General features: G+C 40.8%; 1 protein-coding gene across 9 annotated transcripts in view; it reads left to right on the top strand.

Moving 5' to 3' along the window:
• The window catches only part of cnot4b (CCR4-NOT transcription complex, subunit 4b), a 177,174-nt gene that overhangs the window by 144,868 nt on the left and 10,865 nt on the right, over positions 1–21,441 (top strand). For 6 of the 9 annotated variants that reach the window (XM_043708930.1, XM_043708934.1, XM_043708936.1 and 3 more), the window contains one exon: positions 15,155–15,361. The exons of the other annotated variants lie outside the window; for them this stretch is intronic. In XM_043708930.1, coding sequence (XP_043564865.1) covers positions 15,155–15,361 — 207 coding nt within the window. The remainder of the gene's footprint in view (positions 1–15,154; positions 15,362–21,441) is intronic. 9 annotated transcript variants of the gene reach the window in all.

Below are 21,441 nucleotides of genomic sequence, written 5' to 3'. Positions count from 1 at the left end.
ACCAGTTGATGTCTTGAGTTTGACAAGGTACCCAACAAAAGATTCAGTTCTAAGATAAGAACCCACAGTATTGGAAGTAGTATATTGACATGGATAGTGAATTGGCTAATGGAAAGGAAGGTTCGTTTCCTGGTTGGCAACCTTAACCTTTGGGGATCCACAGGGATCAGTGCTGGGACCACAACTGTTGACAATGTATATTCATGACTTGGAGGAAGGAAGTGTATGTACAGTCGCCAAATTTGTAGACCACGCAGGTGGAAAGGCAAGTTGCAATGGGGATATGGACAATTCACAGAGCAACATTGCACAGTTGGAATGGAAAACAAAAGAACAGTGTTCACATCGTGTAGAAAGCTGTGACAAGGGACTTGTCAGTGCTTAGAGCCATGAAATGATAGAGATGTATAGCACAGAAATAGACCCTTTAGTCCAACTCTTCCATGCTGACCAGGTATCCGAAATTAATGTAGTCCCATTTGCCAGCATTTGACCCATATCCCCCTCAACCCTTCCTGTTCACTTACCCATCCAGATGATTTTTTAATATTGTACTTGTCCCAGCCTCCTCCACTTCCTCTGCTAGCTCATTCCATACACGCACCATCCTCTGCATGAAAGAGTTGCCCCTTAGGACCCTTTTAAATCTTTCCCTTCTCACACTAAATCTATGCCCTCCAGTTCTGGACTTGCCCAGAGAAAAGACCTTGTCTAATTACCATATCCATGCCCCTCATGATTTTAATAAACCTCTATAAGGTCATGCTTCCACCTCTGACGCTCCAGGAAAACAGCCCCAGATTATTCAGCCTCTCTCGATAGCTCAAACCCTCCAACCCTGGCAACATCCTTGTCAATCTTTTCTGAACCTTTTCAAGTTTCAAAACGACCAGAATTGCACACAGTATTCCAAAAATGGCCTCACCAATGTCCTATATAACTGCAACATGACCTCCCAACTCCTCTCGTCTGTGCTCTGACCAATAAAGGAAAGCATACTAACCACCCCCTTCACTATCCTATCTTCCTGCAACTCTACTTTCAAGGAACTATGAATGTGCACTCCAAAGCCTTTGTTCAGCAACACTCCCTCGGACCTTACCATTAAGTGTACAAATTCTGCCCTGATTTGCCTTTCCATAATGCAGCCTCACATATATCTAAATTAAACTCCATGTACCCATTGATCCATCTGATCAAGATCCCATTGCACTCTGAGGTAACCTTCTTTGCTGTTCAGTACTTGTACATGAAACACAAAGCTAGCGCACAGGTACAGCAGGTAATCGGGAAGACTATTGGAATGTTGGCCCTGATTTCCAGGAGGTTGGTGTATAAGACTGTGGAAGTTTTAGTGCTACTATACAAGGTGCTGGTGAGGCCACATGTGGCGTACTCTGAGCAGTTTTGGTCCCCTTTATGTAAGGAGAGATATTGTTTCTTAGAGAATCTACTCTGAACTGTTGCCTAAGATGATCCCTGGTATGGAGGAATTGTCTTAATAGGAGAAAGTGAGGTCTGCAGATGCTGGAGATTAGAGCTGGAAATGTGTTGCTGGAAAAGCGCAGCAGGTCAGGCAGCATCCAGGGAACAGGAGAATCGACGTTTCGAGCATAAGCCCTTCTTCAGGAATTGTCTTAATACCCAAGCTTAAACAGGTTGGCACTCTACTCACTGGAGTTTAGAAGAATAAGAGGTGATCTCATTTAACATATAGGATTCTTAAGGGCTTTGACAGGGTAAATGCTGAGGTGGTTTCCCCTCGGGAGAAATTAGGATCAGAGGACAGTGCTTTGGACAGAAAAGGAGGGACCAATTTAAAGACCAAAATGAGGAATTTCTTCTGCGGACTGAGTCATTGGAATTCCTTTCCCCAAAGAGTGGGACAGAGTCCTTGTGTATGTTTTAAGGCTGAGAGATTCTTGATTAGTGGGGAATCCAGGATTATGGGGAAAAGACAGGAAAGTGACTACAAGGAATATAGCATCAGCCACAAGCCTATGGAATGGCAGAGCAGGTTCAAGCCAAATTGTCTACTCCTGTTCCTATTTCTTAGGATCTTAAAAAGCATTCTTGTGAATGGAAAAGTGAAGAAATTCGTTGAATTAAACTTTGTTCCCTTCAGGGCAGAGATGAGAGAAATCTTCACGGGAAATATGGAAATCAGTAATCATGCTTTGTTTTTATTTTTTTTGTCCAAAAAAATTCCATACAGTATATTCCTGTTTATTTTTTTTTATTTAACGCCCACACTACCACCTAAGTGTGGTAGTGATGCTTTGTTTTTACACAGCATAGGCCACTTGACATAAATTGTTAGCCACATTCAATAAGAGTTAAACTTGATTTAATAAAACAAAGAATGGACCCTGGACAACTGAAATGAAGCAGAAATTCGGGTCTGGTAAAATCTGTGGTGGGGGAGAGAAAAAGCAGTTCATGTTTCAAGTCCAATAACCCTTTTTTGGGGGGTGGAGGAGGCACAGGGACTGGCAGAATAGAGAGAGGACTGAATCAAATTAATGGAGATGGTGCCCAGAGAGAGAGAAAAAACAGACATGAAGCTAGGAAGGGGATCAATGTCGAATGGGTGCTATAAGCAAGTGTGAATAGTTTCGCATTAAGTTGGCTTGCTCGGGCTGGGAGCAATCCATACAGAACAGGACCTATGGGAGTGGACAATGAAGATGGTGGAGAGTGTTTATGTTCAGAATATGTTAACTCACTGTTGAATCCTGAGGGCTGTAAGGTACCTAGATGGACAATCAGGCATTCTTTCTCCAGGCTTGCATTGAGCTTCGTTGGAACACTGCAGCAGGCCAGAAACACCCATGTTGGCATGGCCACACAGTGTGTGGTGACATGGTAGGCAACTCAAAGTTCAGGGTATTTCTTTCTACGAACAGAGTGGAGGTGATCCAGTGTACATCTCCCCAATGTTGAGGCAACCACATTGAGAGAAGCGAATACAATAGATTCAATTAAGTGAAGTACAGGTACATCACTTTCACCGGGAAGGTATGTCTTGAGCCTTAGCTGTGGTGAGAAAGGATGAGGTAAACCAGCAAGTCTTGTAATTGTATGGGGAGGTCCTCCAATTGGAGGAGGAGTGGATAACCGTGTTCCAGAGGGAACTGTCCCTGTGGAAAGCCGACAAGGGAAGGGGGAGAAATATCTGTCATGGTGGTGGTGACTTTATGACCCTTTGCATGCGGATTCTGTACGGGTAGAAAATGAGGACAAGCGGGATCCTATCATTAAAGAAGTGAAGGTAAGAGATGAAGGTCAAGTATAGGGCATGAGTCAGTTATGACTTGGGGGCCTTATTGATCAAAATGGTGGGGAATGCTTGGTTGAGGGAAGTGGCATCATCAGAACAGATCTGATGGAAAAAGAATGGAGTCCTTGCAGGAAGCAGGGTATAAGATAATTGAGAGTTAATGGGTTTCTAATGAATCGGCAGTCAAGCCCATCCCAAGAAATAGAAACCGACATGGGAAGGGCAGAGTCAAATGGGCCGTGAAGGTGACAGCAGAGTGGAAATTGGAAGCAAAATAGATAAAGTCTTCCATTTTCCTGTCGAGAGGGAAGGAGACAGTTGTGGGGAGTGACCAGAGTAGGATTGCAGCAAGGGAGTTTTGACTAACCACCTCTTGGTGGGGGAGTCCAGAACTAAAGGGCATAAGTCTAAGGTGAGTGAGTGAAGATATAAAAGGCACCTTGGAAAACTTTTTCATGCAGAGGATGGTGCATGTATGGAATGAACTGCTAGAGAGAGTGGCAGAGGTTGGTACAATTGCAACATTTAAGAGGGATCTGGATGGGTATGTGAATAGGAAAGGGTTACAGGGATATGGGCCAAATGCTTGCAAATGGAACGAGATTAATTTTGGGTATCTGGTCAGCATAGCTGAATTGGACCAAAGGTATGTTTCCGTGTTGTAGAATTCTGACTCTATGACTCTTTAAAAACTTGGTGAAATTATAACCAGCAAAACTGCTGAGTTGACTGATGGAGCTGAAAACTGACAAGTTCCTGTGTTCTGATTACTTGATTTTGAGGTTTTAAGAGGTTAATAATTAAGTTGCAGGTGTATTGGTGTTAACTTGCAAAAGTTTGCTCGATGCTGGCAAAGTTTCTTCAGTCGGGAAAGAAGCAATTCGAGGGATGGAGGCAGGAAAGTGTCAGCTCGTTAACAATATCTGTCATGGAGAAGTGTTTGAATCATTCATTTGAGGTTACAGCTGCACACACAGAAAAACATAAGACAGTCAGCAAGAGTCAGCATGATTTTGTGAATGGGAATACACATTTATCCAACTTTGGAAGAGTAGCTTATGCTGTGGCTAAAGGGGAGCCTGTTGATATACTGTACTTGGATTTCTCGAAGGTGTTTGACAAGCCCACCACATAAATGATTATTGTCTAGGAAGAGCTCATGGTGTATGAAGTGAAATACTGGCATTGCTGTAAGATTGACTGGCTGGTAGAACATTTGCACAAATGGATCTTTTTCTGTTTAGGGAGTATGTAACAAGCGGATTTCTACAGGGTACTGTGCTGGATCCTCAACCTTTGATCATTTATAACAATTACTTTAAGCTGTGCAAAGACATAGTTGCCTATGTTGCAAATGACATGATGACAGGTAGGGAAATATGTGACAATGACATAACAAGGTTACAGACTGGGGTAGACAAATTTATTTGGTACAAAAACTGGAAGGCGTCTTTTATTAAACAAAGATGAGACAAATAAATTAAGCCAAGTAATGTGGCTTCTGGAAATCTGAAACCAAACTTGCTGGAGAAACTCCGGTCTGATAGTGTCTGTGGATGCAAAGCAAGGTTAATGTTTTTGGTTCAGTGATCCTTCTTCAGATGTAAATATTGTTCAGAAAAACTCATGGGGCCATTACACATGAATCTCTGTTAAACTGCAAGTGCAGTGAGCAGTTAGGAAGACCCAACTTTCAGACAGACTGTGGTGAAATTGTTGCTGGAGTAGTATACAGGGTCTGTTCTCCTGACTAGGTATGCTTGCATTTTGAGGGGGTGCAGTGAAAATTTAGGTTGATGCAAAGAATGTGAAGAGTGAGACACACAAAAGGGCTCATATTCCCAAGTTAAGAAAGATGTGATCGCAGTGAAATATTTTTAAAAAGTACTTCTCCTGCCAAGCCCTCAGAGACTCTGCGGGTAAGAGGTGAGCTGTTTTGAATTGAGATAACAAATTTGTTACTTGTGGCCTGTTTCTTTTGACTTCTTGACCGTCAAGAACTAAAAGTGCTTCGTCTGTGAATATGTTCATGACTGAGTCCCAGAAATAGATCGAGAATGAAGTAATACAAGGTAAGTCAAGAAAGTGGAGTTGACGTAGAAGTACAGCTCTGACTTTTGAAGAGTGCAACCAGCATCTATATTTTTTAAGTGAAGCAACTGAGTCATGGCAAGAGACAGAACATTTAATTTTGGGATTCTTTGCTTGTGCTTTGGGATTTTCTGTCTGTTACTAGGATACAGTTTTATTTCCATACCCCTAAATATTTTTCATAGGTGATCACTAGAGTGGTTAAGTGTTTGACCTTCCCTTAATGTGTCAGCAGCTTTGTTTCCTTTTATGGTTTGCTTTTTTCATTGCACATATCTCTGTTTGAACATCGCTCATTTCAGCGTCCAAGAGTCATAAGGGTACAACGGAAGAATTGGATGGTGACTGCTGGTTACAGATTAAGGGTTTGACTCAATGTACAGTTTACGCAATATTTGTTAATATATTCATGATCAAATGAGATGCATATCCATGAGCGGTAACTTGGATTCTTGTTGCTGAGCTATTTTCTGATCACCTCAGATGTAATTGAATCGTGTTAAAGCAAAATAGTGCAGACAGTTGAAATCAGAGATGGAGCACCAGGGCATCTAATGAAAGGGAGTTATAATGGACTCAAAACGTTAACTCTGCTTCTCTAACCACTGATGCTCCTAGACCTTCTACGTTTGTCCAGCACTTTGTGCTCTAATGGTACTGAGATACATTATCTCCTACCGTGTCACTTTATTTTGATCTAATGTTTTGTGGAAGAGTAGCGAAGTGACCAGGGTATGTGAGGGAGGCATATACCGAATGCAGACTATTTGGTCGTCTGTGGGGTAAGGCCACTGGCTGTACAGAGCTGTGCTTAGGATGCTGGGAATGAAGGCAAGAACAGAGTAATACCTGTTAAAATCTTGTCATCATTGTTACGTGCCTAACCTTGGTTCTTAATCAATATGTCCAACTTGGCATGTTGCTATGCCGTATGTTAATGTGCTAGCAGTCAAGAGGTCTGGTAAAGGAGAACACCATTGCAGATTAGTTGACTCATCAACGTGGAAAATGACTGCTGTGGGCAGGAATAGATTGCTTCAGTTTGTGTGCCTTTTTAATTTAAAATTATGGTCAAATTTCTTTTAGCAACTGAATCAGAGATGGTTAATGTCAAACCTCTTAAGAGCATGAAATATAATTTCTAATTTACTGTTATGCCCCCTCGAAATTGTGCACACCTGCTCTCCCGCTTCCAAGTTGCTTTGCCATTATCTTCTGGGAAGCATATCCTATCAAAAGCTCACAAACAGGTTTTGCAAAAATACATAGAATTGGTGGGGGTGGGGTAATAAAGACAGTGCTTATAAGCTGCATCCCCAACTCTATTAACTCCATAATTCTCCAGATCTGATCTCATTCAAACAATCACTGGCATGATCTTAAATCAGATTGAGCTTCAGTTCTGCATCTCAAGGTTGAAAATCTGAGTAATTGAATTTGAAACATACTCCTGTTTGCCCTGGGAGCTTTCACCTTGCATTCAAAATGGGTTGTTGCTAAACTGGATGATTTTATCTTGCACAACTATTTACTTGCTTGCAAGCAGATTTAAAAACCATCTGTCATATTAACTGCAAATCCAAAGTCTCCATGCAAATTGTCCAGTTTTTTGCCTGTTATCTCCTTATTGTGATTTGTTATGTGCAAATGTAAACAGCAATGCCATCCTATCATTGAAAAATATTCTAAATTCCTCGTCTGACACAACTGAGTGCTAAGAGCTCCACTGGCTACTTTCCTCAAAATGCAGCATTTTCCATTTATGACACTTCCTGTTTGCTGTTACCAAGCTATTTCTCCATCTGTTCAATTATTCTATCGGATTTAAACTTGAATTTGAGCTCCCACAAAAAGTTTTGGTCAACACCTTTTTGAAAATTGAACTAACTTTAATAAAACACTCGACCCAGGCCAGACATTAGTGGCAGGAGGAGGAATTGTTAATGTTTTATTTTGATCACTTTTAATCAGATATTGGAGATGAGCATTTAAGCAAGTGCTGAGCCAGTGAAAACGTGGAGACTATGGAATGATGGAGGGTAAGTGTTATAGATGACCAAATGAGTGAGGATGCAAGTAGTAAGATAGTTATAATGGGACTATTTTAGAAACCGGCTGTTCAGAGTATGAATGCTTCCAAGCAAAGGAGCAGTGGGTCATAAGACTTCGGAACAGGAGCCATGATTACAGCTGATCTGATCATCTTCAACTCCACTTTCCTGTCTTTTCCCATTAATCCATGATTCTCTTCATAATTTCAAAAACTGTCTATTTGTTTTGAATAGACTTACCAACTTAACCTCCACAATCCACGATGGTGAAGAATTCCATTTGTGCACAACCTTCTGAGAGAAGAAATTTTTTCTAATCTCTTTACTGTGATTAGAATTTCCTATGAATCCTTTCACGTGTCATGTGGTCTGAGATACACTTATAAGGGGAAATGGATTCTCAGTATGTGTTTAGTCAAAAATACTGAAATTTGAGAGTTCAGGGCCATGGAAGCTGTAGGTATGTTTCAGGTAGTGAAATGATTGAAATGTCTGAGAAAGGTCGCACTTAGCAATGAACAGTGTGGAGTGTAGTTTGTATTTTTTTTATTTCCTTAAAGGTTTCAGGTTGTACCCCATGTTTTTCACTGATATTATGAGGTAATTTTCTGATTTTTTTTTTAAAGCCATGTCTGTGGCTCCCCTAATTTCTTTCTTGCGTCCCACAGGAGCATTAATTTGCAGCTCCCGTTCTGTCATTTTTTACTGTTTTGCTTTCTCAACCCTAGGCTAGGCTGGTGTCTTGATGCGATTCTTGTACCCTGTCCATTTGGCCTAATTTCTATGATCTTGTATCAGTATTATTCGGAATAGCTGAATGATCAGAGCTAAAGGCTGTTGAACAACTTGACAACAAGTCCTCATTTATTAAGGTGCCCTTGGTTTTTAAACTGATAATAGTTGGTATGATGCCTTTCCTAGATTATTTGGGAGTTAGAAGATTCTCCAGGTAAGAAACTTGAATGTATTGAGGGGAGAGATGTCGAACCTTTGTGATTCATTATCTGTTTTGATTAGACAAGACTGTGATTGAAGTAAGTGGAGACCATGCTCCCATCTTGAAATTCTTATTATGCAAGTTGGATTCTCAGTATTCAACTGGTCAGATTCTCTGGCTCTCTGTAGGACTGCAACTTATCTTTGTCCTGCAGATCTACTTGACCTTTGCACCACGTAAAGCCAAGTCCTTTTGCTTAATAATTCAAATAGATTTTGGTTGGCACTTGGATACTTCAGCCAATTGACTAAATGGTAACGAAGCTGTTCGCTTGCCTGCTGTGTGGCCTGCCAGTTTCTTTACTGTGATTAGTTGTAGTTGTAGTTATGTTGTATGCTTCAGTCCTGCTTTCAGTTTGGTGTATTTATAAAGCTGTGAGAACACTAACGCTGAAGGGAGTGAAAAACCAGTGAAGTGAGTTGGTTACAAGTTTTCAGTTTGAATAAAATGCCTTTTGAGATTCTCTTTGCCAGAGAGGATTGAAAGCAGATTTTATTTTGTTTTTAAAAGGCATCTAACTTGAAATACTTGGGTGTACTCCACAACAAAGAAAATTTGCTCTGAAGGTTCATAATCAGTTAGGAAGGCATTTGGCTCATGAGCCTTTATTGTAAAGAAATAATAGTACAGGAGTATGGCAATTGTCTCAGGCTTTGCAGCTGCACCTAGAATATTGTGTGCAGTATTTGTCTCCATGTCTATGGGAAGATGTACTTGTACTGGAGACATAATAGGGAAGTTTTGCTCGATTTGATCTTGTAATGATAGGCTCACTAATTTGTCCCTGGACTGCGTTTGGAATAATGAGAGGTGATCTGAGGGGCTTGCATAAAATGAGTGCTGAGACTGCTTTCCCCTGGCCAGTAAATATGGAGGTACGGTCTCAAGAGGTTGAAATCGTGCATCTTTTCACTCCAATGTTTTGTAAATTTTGGGATTATTGACCTGAGAAAGTTTTGTCCATCGTTGAATATTGAAATCTGAAAATGATTGATCTTGGTGTCTGAGATAAATTGACAGTGGAATAAATGAAGTTGTGATTCACGGCCTGCCATAATTTTATTGAATAGCAGAGCAGGCATTATGCTATTTTGCATGTTCTTATTACTGCACAACATGTGACTGAGGACATGGCTGGGGCTGTTGAAATACAACATGAACACAATGTGAAAGGCACTGGGGTTATTCACCCATGTTTAAGTTGACCAGTTTTGCTTAACCACCTGTGTTATTTCAAGGTAGCTAAAATTAGAGGCCCAACTGAATGCAGAAAAGTGCTTTCTTTCCAAAGGTATCTCATTTCAGGGTTCAGGCTTTGTTTTCCCAAGTATACATTGAAAAGTAGCTCAAGACTTGACTGGGAATATCCAGCTATAGTTTCTCTTGGCTGAGAGCTGACGTTAAACAGCCTCGATGTCTGTGCGGATGGTGGAATGTTTGCAGGCTCTCTATCCTCTCTTGCCTCCTTTCCCTTTTTTTCAATAAACAGCATTCAATTATTCCATTATATTTTCACTTGGGTTGAGTGACACTAGGGAGACTTAATTCAAAGTTATACAGAAATATTTCTCTGAAATCTGAATTTCCTCCATTGTGTGTTGAATTATCTAAAATATCTAGGCTACTTTGTTGTTTCTCAAGATATACTAAAGCCATGTATGGAACAAAATGTGTTGACCTGGTGGAAGTTTCAGAACAAGCCCAGGTGGTGTTGGAGGGGAACTCCCATGTGGTACCTTCCTCAAACAACAACAAGACTATCTGTGTGGTCTCTGGAGTTTTGTATTTAATTTGGTCATTGCAGTTGTCATACTTTGCCTGTATGTTGATGTATACGCGCATTGTGAAATTGTAACAATCTTGCCAGACTTAAGAACTTCAAAAAAGTAGCGATTTTTAATGGTAATTCCCATTTAACCAGAGAACTGCAGTCTGTGGTTCAGTACTGAGTCTGTTCCATGCACAGCCATCCTGATTTTTTTTTTAAACTGGCTTTAGGGGGAACACTTGACCTTATTTTAAAGGTGCTGTTTAAATGGACAATTTTGAAAACTATCCTTGTAGTTGAGCATAATACATACATCCTGTTGCCAACTGCAAACGCCTCAGAACGTTTAATTCCTGCAGTATGTTTTCCGTGGTTAGAAATCATTCTGTTCCAATCTTGAGCTCACTGTGAAGTATGAATAACTCCAAGGTTCCACAAGGTGTCAACCATCTGCTCAAGGCAGTCAATGCGACACATAAGTAGCAGCTCGCCCCCTCAGCCCTTGCCAGATGCACTGCCTGGTATCTTGCTGAGTTATACAGAAACAGGTTCAGTTACGAGTCTGAGTCATGTTGGCTAATCTTGACCAGCAAAGCAGATATTTAAAACAATTGCTCTCCCTGTCCTTTAAGCAGAGATTTTTTTTAAAAATCTGCTCTCATTTCCATTCCTCTTTCTGTTCATTGACTGACTGAAACTGCAAAGTGGTTCTGTAGCGGTAGAGTAATTAGCTATGAAACTTCCATAGGCAAACAACCTGTCCACACTTGATGTGGACTGGGTTTGATTCATAGCAATTTGGGTTTTTTGGCATCTGAGAGATTCTCCAGAGGCATGAGTCAGCATTTCTCAACAAAGGTAGAAGAAATACATGGAGAGTGGAACCTGGACAGGCAAAGGATGTTGGGGGAAAAAGTAGCCTCCCGATCAGTAAAGGTGGGGGAAAAGGCAGGTGCCACTGTTGTGTAACATTTCACCTGAAAATACTGTCTTCCCTCTTAAACTTACCACATAATCTCCTATTTCTTACTTCTGTTATTGCCATTTCCAGGAGTTTTCAAACTCTATTCTCTTTCATCTTCCAGCAGCCACAACTCCTTATTCAAAATCTTAACCACACTTAATGTCACTCACCTAGCATCCTGTCCTTACTGATCATCATGGCACCTACTTCCCCCAAAACACTTCAAAATAATTTGCCTCCCCTCTGCATGTTCCATCAACTAAATATCACATTGCATCCCCTCTGCGTGTTCCACCAACTAAATATCACATTATTCTTCGTTATTCCAAACTCACTTAGCTGCACCATTGATAGCTGACTTTGTCTCAGCTGAAGTTTCTCAGAATTCCTTAATTTCTTTATTTCTGATATAAGACACTGCCCTCTCACTTCCCCCACCCCCACCCATCAATTTTGAAGTGCCTTAAGTTGTTTTTTGCATAAAACCTTCATAAACTTAAGTTTTTAATCTGTTGAAGTATCTCTGCTCATACACCTGATTTTGCTACTTGAATCCAAAATCTTCAAATCTGAAGCAAAGCATAGCAGACAAGCATTTGTGAAATTGCTGTTTAAAGCCTGTTTGTGCAAGTGAGGAGCAACTTTGACTTCTGCCAGCTGTGCAAACCGACCTTGTGTTTCAAATATTTGTTTCCCTTCAACACCCCACTATCAATATATTGGGGGTTACCATTGACCAGAAATTCAGCTGGACTCCCCACATGAGCACAGTGGCTATAAGAGAAGGTCAGAGGCTAGTGAGTAACTCACCACCTGATCTCCATCATGCATGTCAGGCATGTGATGAAATGCTCCCCACTTGCGTGGATGAGTACAACTCCAACAAAACTCAAGAAGCTTAACACCGTTTAGGGCAAAGCAGCCTCCTTGATTGGTGCCACATACACTAACATTCACTTTGTCCACCACCATCACTCAGCAGCAGCATTGTGTTTTATTGACAAGATGCACCGCAGAAATTCACCAAAGATCCCTTAGACAGCACCTTCCAAACTCATGACCACTTCCATCTAGAAGGACAAGGGCAACAGATACATGGAAATACCACCACCTTCTCTTTTCCCTCCAAGCCGCTCACCATCCTGATTTGGGAATATGTTACCATTCCTTCACTGTCACCAAGTCAAAATTCTGGAATTTCCTCCATGTGGGCATTGTGGGTTAACCCACAGCAGCTGGACTGCAATGGTTCAAGAAGGCAGCTCATCGCCACCTTCTCAAATGCAACTAGGGGTGGGCAATAAATACCGACCCGACAGTAATGACCACATCGTACAAATGAAAAAAAAATTATCACTGAGTAGGCAGAATTGGCAACCAATGACAAGCTATGATGAATTCTGATTCCACTGTCTGCAGTGTTCGGAGTGATAAATAGCAGTGCCAGTATTTCTATTCTGATGAGCAGTATAACAGTGTTGCATACTTGCAATATAAAAATAATTGTTTGGTGGTACAGAGCTTGTGTTGAGAGAGAGAGAGAGGCTGTCAAAGCTTTTGCCTTACACACATCAGGACAGCCGCACTGCCAGATTTTCAAATAGAGCAATACTTTATGCTACATGAGGCAAAGGTGCTGTTTTGTTGGCAAGTTAACTCTAATTGAGGTGTTGCCAAGAAGAATGCATCAGGCGTTCCTTTGTTTGATTCAAAAGAGATGCAGTGCCTGGACATTTCCTATTTTCCTGCAAAGGATCGGTCTCTGGGTAAGGGAGGAACTATAAGTGAGCCACATTGCATGCCTGACTGATCTTAAAGTGTTTGTTCATGTAATTCTACCTATTGTGAAAAGCTGCAAATACCAGTATTTGGAATGTGTGGCCTGAGCTTGTCCAGAATTGACCTTTATTCTTCCTGAATTAAATAGGGATGTGGTGGACAATTGCTCCCTGGTGCATTCTACCAGTCGGATTGTATCCATTACAGCTCAACTTGCATCTGAAGTAACTTTAGTTTCTGTATACAAATGTGAGCATGTGCAGGCACTTATTTTAAAAGCCTATCAACTGGCCTATAGCACATCAGTTTTTCTGAGAGCTCCTCAAGCAGGTTTGTAAATGTCGGACGGAGCATTTTTCAAGCTTAAAACTATTGAAAACCTGTTCGGTTCAACATTCCTATCTTTGATGTTTTGTTCGATTTGACAAGTATTGAATAAAGCACACTTGATCAAAACATCATCTGCATTTTCAGAAATAAATTGTGTTCTCTGGTTTCAGTTATTTATTACGACTATTATTCAGATAAGAAAAATACTTTTGGTTGTTGTAGCCAAGCAGTCTTAAGTAGTTAGCTCGCAAGCAAATCATGATCGGAACCAGCAGTTTATAGTGACGTCTGTTTTATGGCACCTGCAGGAATTGAATTTGACCTTTCTGAAGCCTCTGTGCTGTTGGCTTTGATCAAAAGCTCCCCTCTTTTCTATTGATGTTTTTCAATAAAATAAGCTAGTTAGAAAGCAAGGCTTGAAAAGCTGCTAAGGCTAAGAGTGGCTGCATATTTATTGAGATAAATGTGCATATATTGACTTCCTGATGGAAGGGAAGGATCACAATATGAAGGCAATGGTAATAGAAGGGTCAGTATGCCATGCTGTGAAGGAAATGGTGGTATTATTTATGGGATATGTTTACTCATTTTGATTCAGTTGTTAATTTCCCACTAGACTATGAAGAACAGCACCAGCTGACCCATACTAACCTTCCAAGTGGCCACTTTGGTCATGATCTGAGGGAGGCTGTTTCTGAAGTGGATGAGCTGTAGATATTTCTAATGAATCTATGCAAACATATTGTGGCACACATCTGGAGTAGGTGATATTTGAACTTGGGCCTCCTGGCCTGGAGGTAGGGATACTGCTACTGCACAACAAAAGCCCCATGTGGATTAGCTGTACAAAGAATGAAATTATCTGCAGCTGTTAATTTGAGGTAACTGAATTGGCACGAGCTTGAAATAGTACAGATGTGGTGTTGAGAATCTCCTCCCAATGTGTGCATCATTTGAACAGATTAAAATTTGATTGTTTTGTAGGACTTCCACAGCTCTGCCTCCGTTTGCCTCTGAGAGGCAGACAGAAAGGAGTGACTGAAGACAATGTCATTATGGACAGGACTTTCTGTTCAGTGTCAGACCTTGTGGTAAAGGGTTATCTTTGATCGCTTGCTCTGAATTTCTTTTCTTCTTTATTTCCTCTTCAAACAAGCAGAAATAATTGGATGAAGCTGTGATTTACTTCGAGTACAGTGACGTTGCAATGTTAACAGACTGAATGTTGGGCTTGCGTTTTTAATTGATTTGAATGAATCTTGTACAAAATGCACATTAAAACTTGCAGAGCCAAAGTTTATACAGGAAACCACTTGACTTTCTAATTGCCTTGTAAATGTTTTCTTTGCATTTGCTTTTGGCTTTGTAATGTCAATGGCCTGCAGATATGTTGATTTAAGTAAACAAAGGCTTAGAATTCAGGAAGGTTTCTTAATAGGTAGGATTGCAACCACATGGAGTTTGCAAGTGAAAATGCACACTGGGCCAGAGTAGTTTGCACGTACCCATGACCAGAAGCACAGCACAGAAGATTTGTGTGCGCTGCAATGGATGGGGTAGAGATAGGGACTAGGGATTATGCGTCAACCTGTGGAGACTGAATGCACAGAATATCGTGAGCCCAATGAAATGGAGACTTGATCAACAAGTGATCTCTGCCGCAAGACTGAAACAGTGAGCAGGGCAGTGGCACAAATGAGAATCCTAGCAGTAACAATGGAAATGCCACCTTTTAATGTGTGCAAACCAAAGGTAGACAGGGTTGCTGAATGCAGACTAGTGAGTACAAGGCCCCTCAAGTGGCATGGAGTCAAGACCAGTAAAAATCCAAAAGTAATCTGGCAATGCCCAGTTAATTTTTGTTTTTCCTTTTATTTTATTTTATTTTTTTCAGACAGCGGCAGTAATGTGGCAAGTTTAAATGTGAAAGAGTGGCAGGATGGTCTACGGGCACTGTTACCAAATATTAACATCAATTTTGGGGGACTACCAAATGCTGCTTCCTGCTCTTCAGTGAACCATGCAGCACCAACCTCATCCAACAGCAGCAGCCTGAACTGGGAGAGTGGGAGTGGCTGGATGGACCCAGCAATTATAACAGGTGAGGCCAACAGATCATCTCCATTCAGCTCACTCCTTTTACCCATGTATGGACCCAGTCTGGATCCAACTGTTCAAACTTGAACTACAGCCAAGCATAAAGAAACCATACTAATGGGCAGAACAGTCACAGATTTTGAATATCAGTTTTGAAATTGGAATCTGTGTCCATCATTTTTGGGTGTTGCTGGGATCAGCTGAGTAATGCTGTAGCAAGTGGAGCTTCTTTTCGTGTTACCTCATCCATAGTCATCTTTGTGATTCCTGGTGTTAGAAAGTATCTAGTCAGTGAACCAGGTTAAAGCCAGTCCTGACCGAATCCCCATGTCAATGGAGTGTTTAGGGTTATTTTGACTCAGCAATTGGTAGTGCATGACTCATTAAATCTGCTTTGTGAAGTATTCTACAAGAGATTTAAGGACTTTTCTCTTACAAACTTCCTGCTGTGCCAGGAGAGGATATCTGCTGATGTGAAAGGCCTGCTGGGTTCAGGTCTGCCATTTATTGGAATAGTTTTAGCTTCAGTTGGATGTGCTTAATCAATATTCTGTGAAATGCTCTTAACATTTTTCCTTATACTCCATTGCTTCCTATGTTTTAAATAACTTTCCACTTGGTCAGAGACTGGAACTGCATTGAGAATGGGACTAAAACTGAACTAAAGTCATCTTCAGAAATTCTGTAATAGCCATCCTGTACAAATGAAGGAAACTTGCTAAGCTGTCTAAAACGTAACCGTCCAGAAATTGTCTTAAGTTTGGTCAAATTTGGTTAAGAAGCATTACTGCCCTTCACAGAAAGCAACTTCTTTATCTCAAGTATGGAGGCTAAACCTTAGTGAAAGACGTGCACCCAGTAAACTTGTGACATTGGCCATGGCTCTTGCTAGCTCTGATCAGCGATTTATTGAATTATTGTTTCACATTGCACACTGGAACCTTGATCGCATCCTAGGCTGACTCACTGTATCATACTGAGGAAGTGCGGCACCGTTCTGTACCACCAGCACACTGTTTGCCCTTTCAAGCGGATAGATTGTGTGGTTTCAAAGTTCTTCCAGTAAGCTCAACTGTATTTGGCTCTCCAATCTCATTAAAATTATAACCATAACATTGTTTCCTTACTATCTGTGGGACTTTGTAGACAGATTGGTTGCTGGATTTCTACAGTGCCAAGTTGACCATTCTTGTGAAGTCCTTTTGGACATAGTGTGAGGTGCTAATTTTCTTAAAACTCGTTTGTACTTAAATGGCTCTGTTTAACATGCATTGTGTCGTAGTCTTGTTTACGTAAGCTGCCCCATTCTCTGACCTTGAGGCCTGAAAAAGTTCCAATTAGGCATGGCAAGACATTTTTCCCAACATTAAAGATTGCCATGTGATCCATCTGCAGCTGCTCTGTAGTTATGCTCCTGACATACAACAGTGTTGAAGAGTTGTCCTTTACTTTCAGAATCCTTAAATGGGAGGTGAAAGAAAATACTGTAAAATATTCTAATTAATATTGCAAGACCTTTCCTCCATTGATTACTGGGAAGATATTTGCGAGTAATTCAAATTTGAGGCTTTAGATTTGCAACCTTAGTTCTGTGTCTGCAGTATAGCCAGACAAAAGGCAATATCAACATGCAAACTGCATCTTGGCTGTAAGTGTAGGAATGCAGCATAGCCTGAACTATTTTATTTGTAGCAGGATGTCTGTGTATTTCCATTGAACACATTGACATTTTTAGTTTCTTAGCGCTCCACCCAGTGATTCTATTGGTCTCCCAGTCTTTTAGCGATTGATTCACCCAGCTGGGTATTGCTTAGTTTCAGTCTGCGATCTGCAGCACAGCCGAGCAGGTAACCATTTGGCCAAGCTGATCAGCTGATTTCTCGGAAGCTCTGTTCGAAAGTGGTCAACTTTGGAAGTGTGACTTTGTCTCCCTCCTTTGCAGGATGAGTGGCTGTGTTGCTTTTGGTGATTTTCTATCTCCTTGTTTTGTGGTTTATCTGTTATGCATTGTTTAATCATTAATTCTGTATAAATTTGGTGTTACAATGATAGCAATGTAGCCATATTTGAGTAATGCTGGAAATACTCAACATGTCAGGCAACATATCTGAAGAGAAGTTGAGTTAATATTTCTGATTAGTTATATGGTCATTTTGAATCAGTTCTGAAAATAGAGCCTTTTAAAGATAACTAACTGCACACTTGTCTGAATGCTTTTTAGACTGGATCCCTTTGGATCCTGAGGATTGCCGGAAATTCTTTGTCAGAAAGAAGCTGTGGCTTTGCTACAGTCATCCTCAAAATAGCTGACTCAACATTGGCATTGCCACGGTGACATTGTTTTAACCACTGCACTAATTATAATCGAAAATGTTTTGCCATTGTAGACCAGGCAGATTGCAGGAATACAGTCAAAAAGCATGGCGCTGAAAAAACATAGCAAGTCAGGCAGCATCTGAGGAACAGGAGAGTTAATGTTTCCGGCATCAGGGGAAGGCTTATCCCTGAACCGTCGACTCTCCTGCTCCTTGGATGCTGCCTGACCTGTGCTTTTCCAGCACCAAATCTTTTGACTCTGATCTCCAGCATCCACAGTCCTCACTTTTTCTAGGTTACGGTGTAGCCCTGCTCAACATAGTTTTAATATCCTTCATTCCTTTTATTTTGCATCATTGTTTTAGTTTTAACATAATTTGTGCATTACCTGTATCTGTCACCACCTTTCATCAGCATCCAGTCCTGTTCTACCTGGGTGCCAAATGTGGGTGTGGGCAAGGTGTGTTAGCTTCCTTTTGGACTTGCTTCCTGACCTCCTCCTTCCAGCTTGCTTCTCCCTATCAGACAACATTCTCCTATCTGGGCCTCATTCTCTTACCTTCCAGCATCTGCAGTTCTAAGGTTCTAGGATTTTTTTCATTTTTAGTCTTTAGGTATAGTTTTCCCTTTAATGCAGGCTCTGTCCCTGAGTGCTTGCTTCCTTCCAGAAGTTAACTGGAAGTCCTGAGATCCATCTTAGCTGTACTAGATGGAGCCTGGGCAACCTGACATTACTGGAATTTAATTTATTTTAATTTTATGTCTTTTTTACCTTGCTGATTATTTCCATTCACCAATAAGGGCATGTACAAATTTTTACAAACAGGTGGTGATTTATTTCAGCTTAGCGGGTTCGGGTATGCATTTTCTTTTCCTCTAATGGTTGTTCGACAGAACTTAACCCTAGCGGTAACATTGATTCCTGTGGGAATTGGAGCTTCACTTAAATTTTTTCCACTTAGTCGCATCTTTGAACCCCGACTTCAAGTGACAATATCCTGTCGATAATACGCCACCTACCCCAATTCAGTACAAAACCTTTTTTATTGAAATTGAGAACTCTGTAGCTGATGAAGTGCCAGTATTTTCTAGTTTTCTTCTTTTATCCAGCCGTTGAGAACCTTCTGCATTCACCAGTTGTCACAGTGACTCTTAATTCATAACATCAGTCTTGCCAGAACCATCCATTTGCATTACTCTCCAAGACCAGCTTCACTGTCCCACCACGACTGCTCCCCACACACCTTATTGCCTGGCTCTCCATCCACACTGGCCCACTCTGTGGTTGGATGAACATGTTCTGTTGGAGCTGTTGGCTGATCTGACAGTGTTCTGATTAATTAAACCCATCACAATAGCTGCTATCCATCTGTGTTGGTTATGGTTCCATGATGTTTGGAACTGTTACCTGCTTCACATCATTTTGTTAAATAATAAAATAACCGAGAGTCAAGCCCACATAGCAATGAAGAACACTTGCCCTCTGCTACTCGTCTTAGTTTATCAACAGCTGTGCAGAAGATTCACATTCACATGCATAGGTCATGCAAATGAGTATTGAAATCATTGCACTGTCAACAATGTTCCACTCATTATTATTTTGTAATCTCATCCCCAAATAGCTGAACTGAATAGCAACTAAAATATTGAACAGTAACTTCCCAAATTTATATGGTAATTTATTCTGATCCGCTTTGTTGAGTTTTCTGTGGGTTCTTTGGTTATTGATTATATGGCAGAGTCAGCAAACTAACTGGTTTGTCTTTGAGTTCTGTGTTGAGTTAATTTCACTAAGATTGGGTAGTGTACTGGACATGAACTAGAGTTTGAGAAGGAGACAATGAGCCAGTATGTGAGTCAAAAATAATCCCCTGCAGTGAAGCATACCCAGGAAGAGCACAGTTGAGACAAAATTGGACCTGGTTGTTAAGCCCATCCAGTGAAATAGCCTTCTCACATTCAGAAATCAACAGAATCACTTTGAAAAGGAAATTAGATATGAACTGGAGGATTTTTGATGCTTTTTACAAAGAGAATGGACATGGAGTTTTTCTGGTTTACTCTTTGAAAAAGCCAGCGCAAGCTGGATGGGCCAAATAACCACCTTCAGTGTCGTAAGTTTCTGTGAACAGCAGGCAACTTCTCAAAGTTGTGGAGAGAAATCTGTGGAAATAGAATTCAAGAAATGGTGGCAATATATCCCATTAAAAGTTTGTCAAAGTTTCAGATGAACAAGTGAAATGAGTCTGAAACTGAGGCAGAAGGATATGGGCAGGGCTTATTAGTCATCATCAGAACATGCAAATCTCTGTAGAGTTAAATGCAATATACTCACACACATTAATAATTCTTCATATCCCCAGATCACTATCCTTCCGTCGAGTCTTGTCCCCACCTGGCTCATCTCATTCTAGAATATAGACCATCTGTATGGAACTTTTGTCAAGTAAATTGCATAACCTCTGAAACCATTTATTGAATGGAGTTTGCAGAAGCCTGAACAACAAGTCAGACTTTTAGGATATATCTGTCAATTGTGTTGTGAATTTGATATGAATTTCTGTGTAATTAAGTAAGAATCAAAGAAAGTGCAATTCAGAAGTTGAGTTTTTATTTCCCTTTGGGATTTACATTTGGGAAATTCTCCCTTTTCATCACAGCTGCTCCTCTGTGCCTACATCACTGTATATTTGAATTGGTTCCCCATCATGGACTGGTGGAGCTGCTGTTGACAGTGAAAATGCTTGGCACTGCCTTGTCCTGTATATGAGGAGAATGAGCAGCAGTAGCTTGTAGTGACTTGACTTGTGGCAAACCTAGTCGGTAGCTATTCAGCTCCTTCCACAATTCAATGACCAAAACTGGAGCGTTTAGAGAGGATATCAAATCTTGCTTGTTTCTTTGATATGATATGAAATGTTTATTTTACTGCAGTGCAAATAGTTCAAAGCATTTAAAGCAATTTGTAGAATTACATGGAAGAGACAACACAGAAAAGACCATTGATCCTAACCAGACTATTTCTGTTGCAGTCGAACTTTCTCAGTAACTTTCTCAGTAACTTTCTCAGTAACTTTCTCAGTAACTTTCTCAGTAACTACCTTAGCCTTGCCTTCACAATCAAATGTTTAACTGGAGTCATCTTAAATGCATCTGTGTTGGTCACCTTGGTTTTTCCTTGCAGCAATGACTTCCAAATTCTTAGTACTCTGAGTCAAGTGTAGACAACCATTACTTTTACTCTTTTGCACTAATCAAAGCAATGCATTTTGCCTCCTCTACCAAAACTTTTTATTAAAGACTTCTATTAAGCCTTGTTTCAAGAGTAACCTGTTTGATGCAAGAAATTCATTGGACTACCAGGCTTGGCTGAGCCCAATGATCACTACTTGTCCTAGCCTAATTGACTTCCCGTGATGGTGCAGTGCATGATGTCACAGTCATAGAGATGTGCAGCATGGAAGCAGACCCTTCGGTCCAACCTGTCCATACTGACCAGATATCCCAACCCAATCTAGTGCCACCTGCCAGCACCTGGCCCATATCCCTCCAAACCCTTCCTTTTCATTTACCCATCCAAATGCCTTTTAAATGTTGCAATTGTACCAACCTCCACCACATCCTCTGGCAGCTCATTCCATACACGTACCACCCTCTGTGTGAAAAAGTTGCCCCTTAGGTCTCTTTTATATCTTTCCCCTCTCACCCTAAACCTATGCCCTCTAGTTCTGGACTCCCCAACCCCAGGGAAAAGACTTTGTCTATTTA

Source organism: Chiloscyllium plagiosum, chromosome 19 (assembly GCF_004010195.1).
Source record: "Chiloscyllium plagiosum isolate BGI_BamShark_2017 chromosome 19, ASM401019v2, whole genome shotgun sequence".
Classification (NCBI taxonomy): Eukaryota; Metazoa; Chordata; class Chondrichthyes; order Orectolobiformes; family Hemiscylliidae; genus Chiloscyllium; species Chiloscyllium plagiosum.
This window is presented reverse-complemented; position numbering and strand designations above follow the sequence as displayed.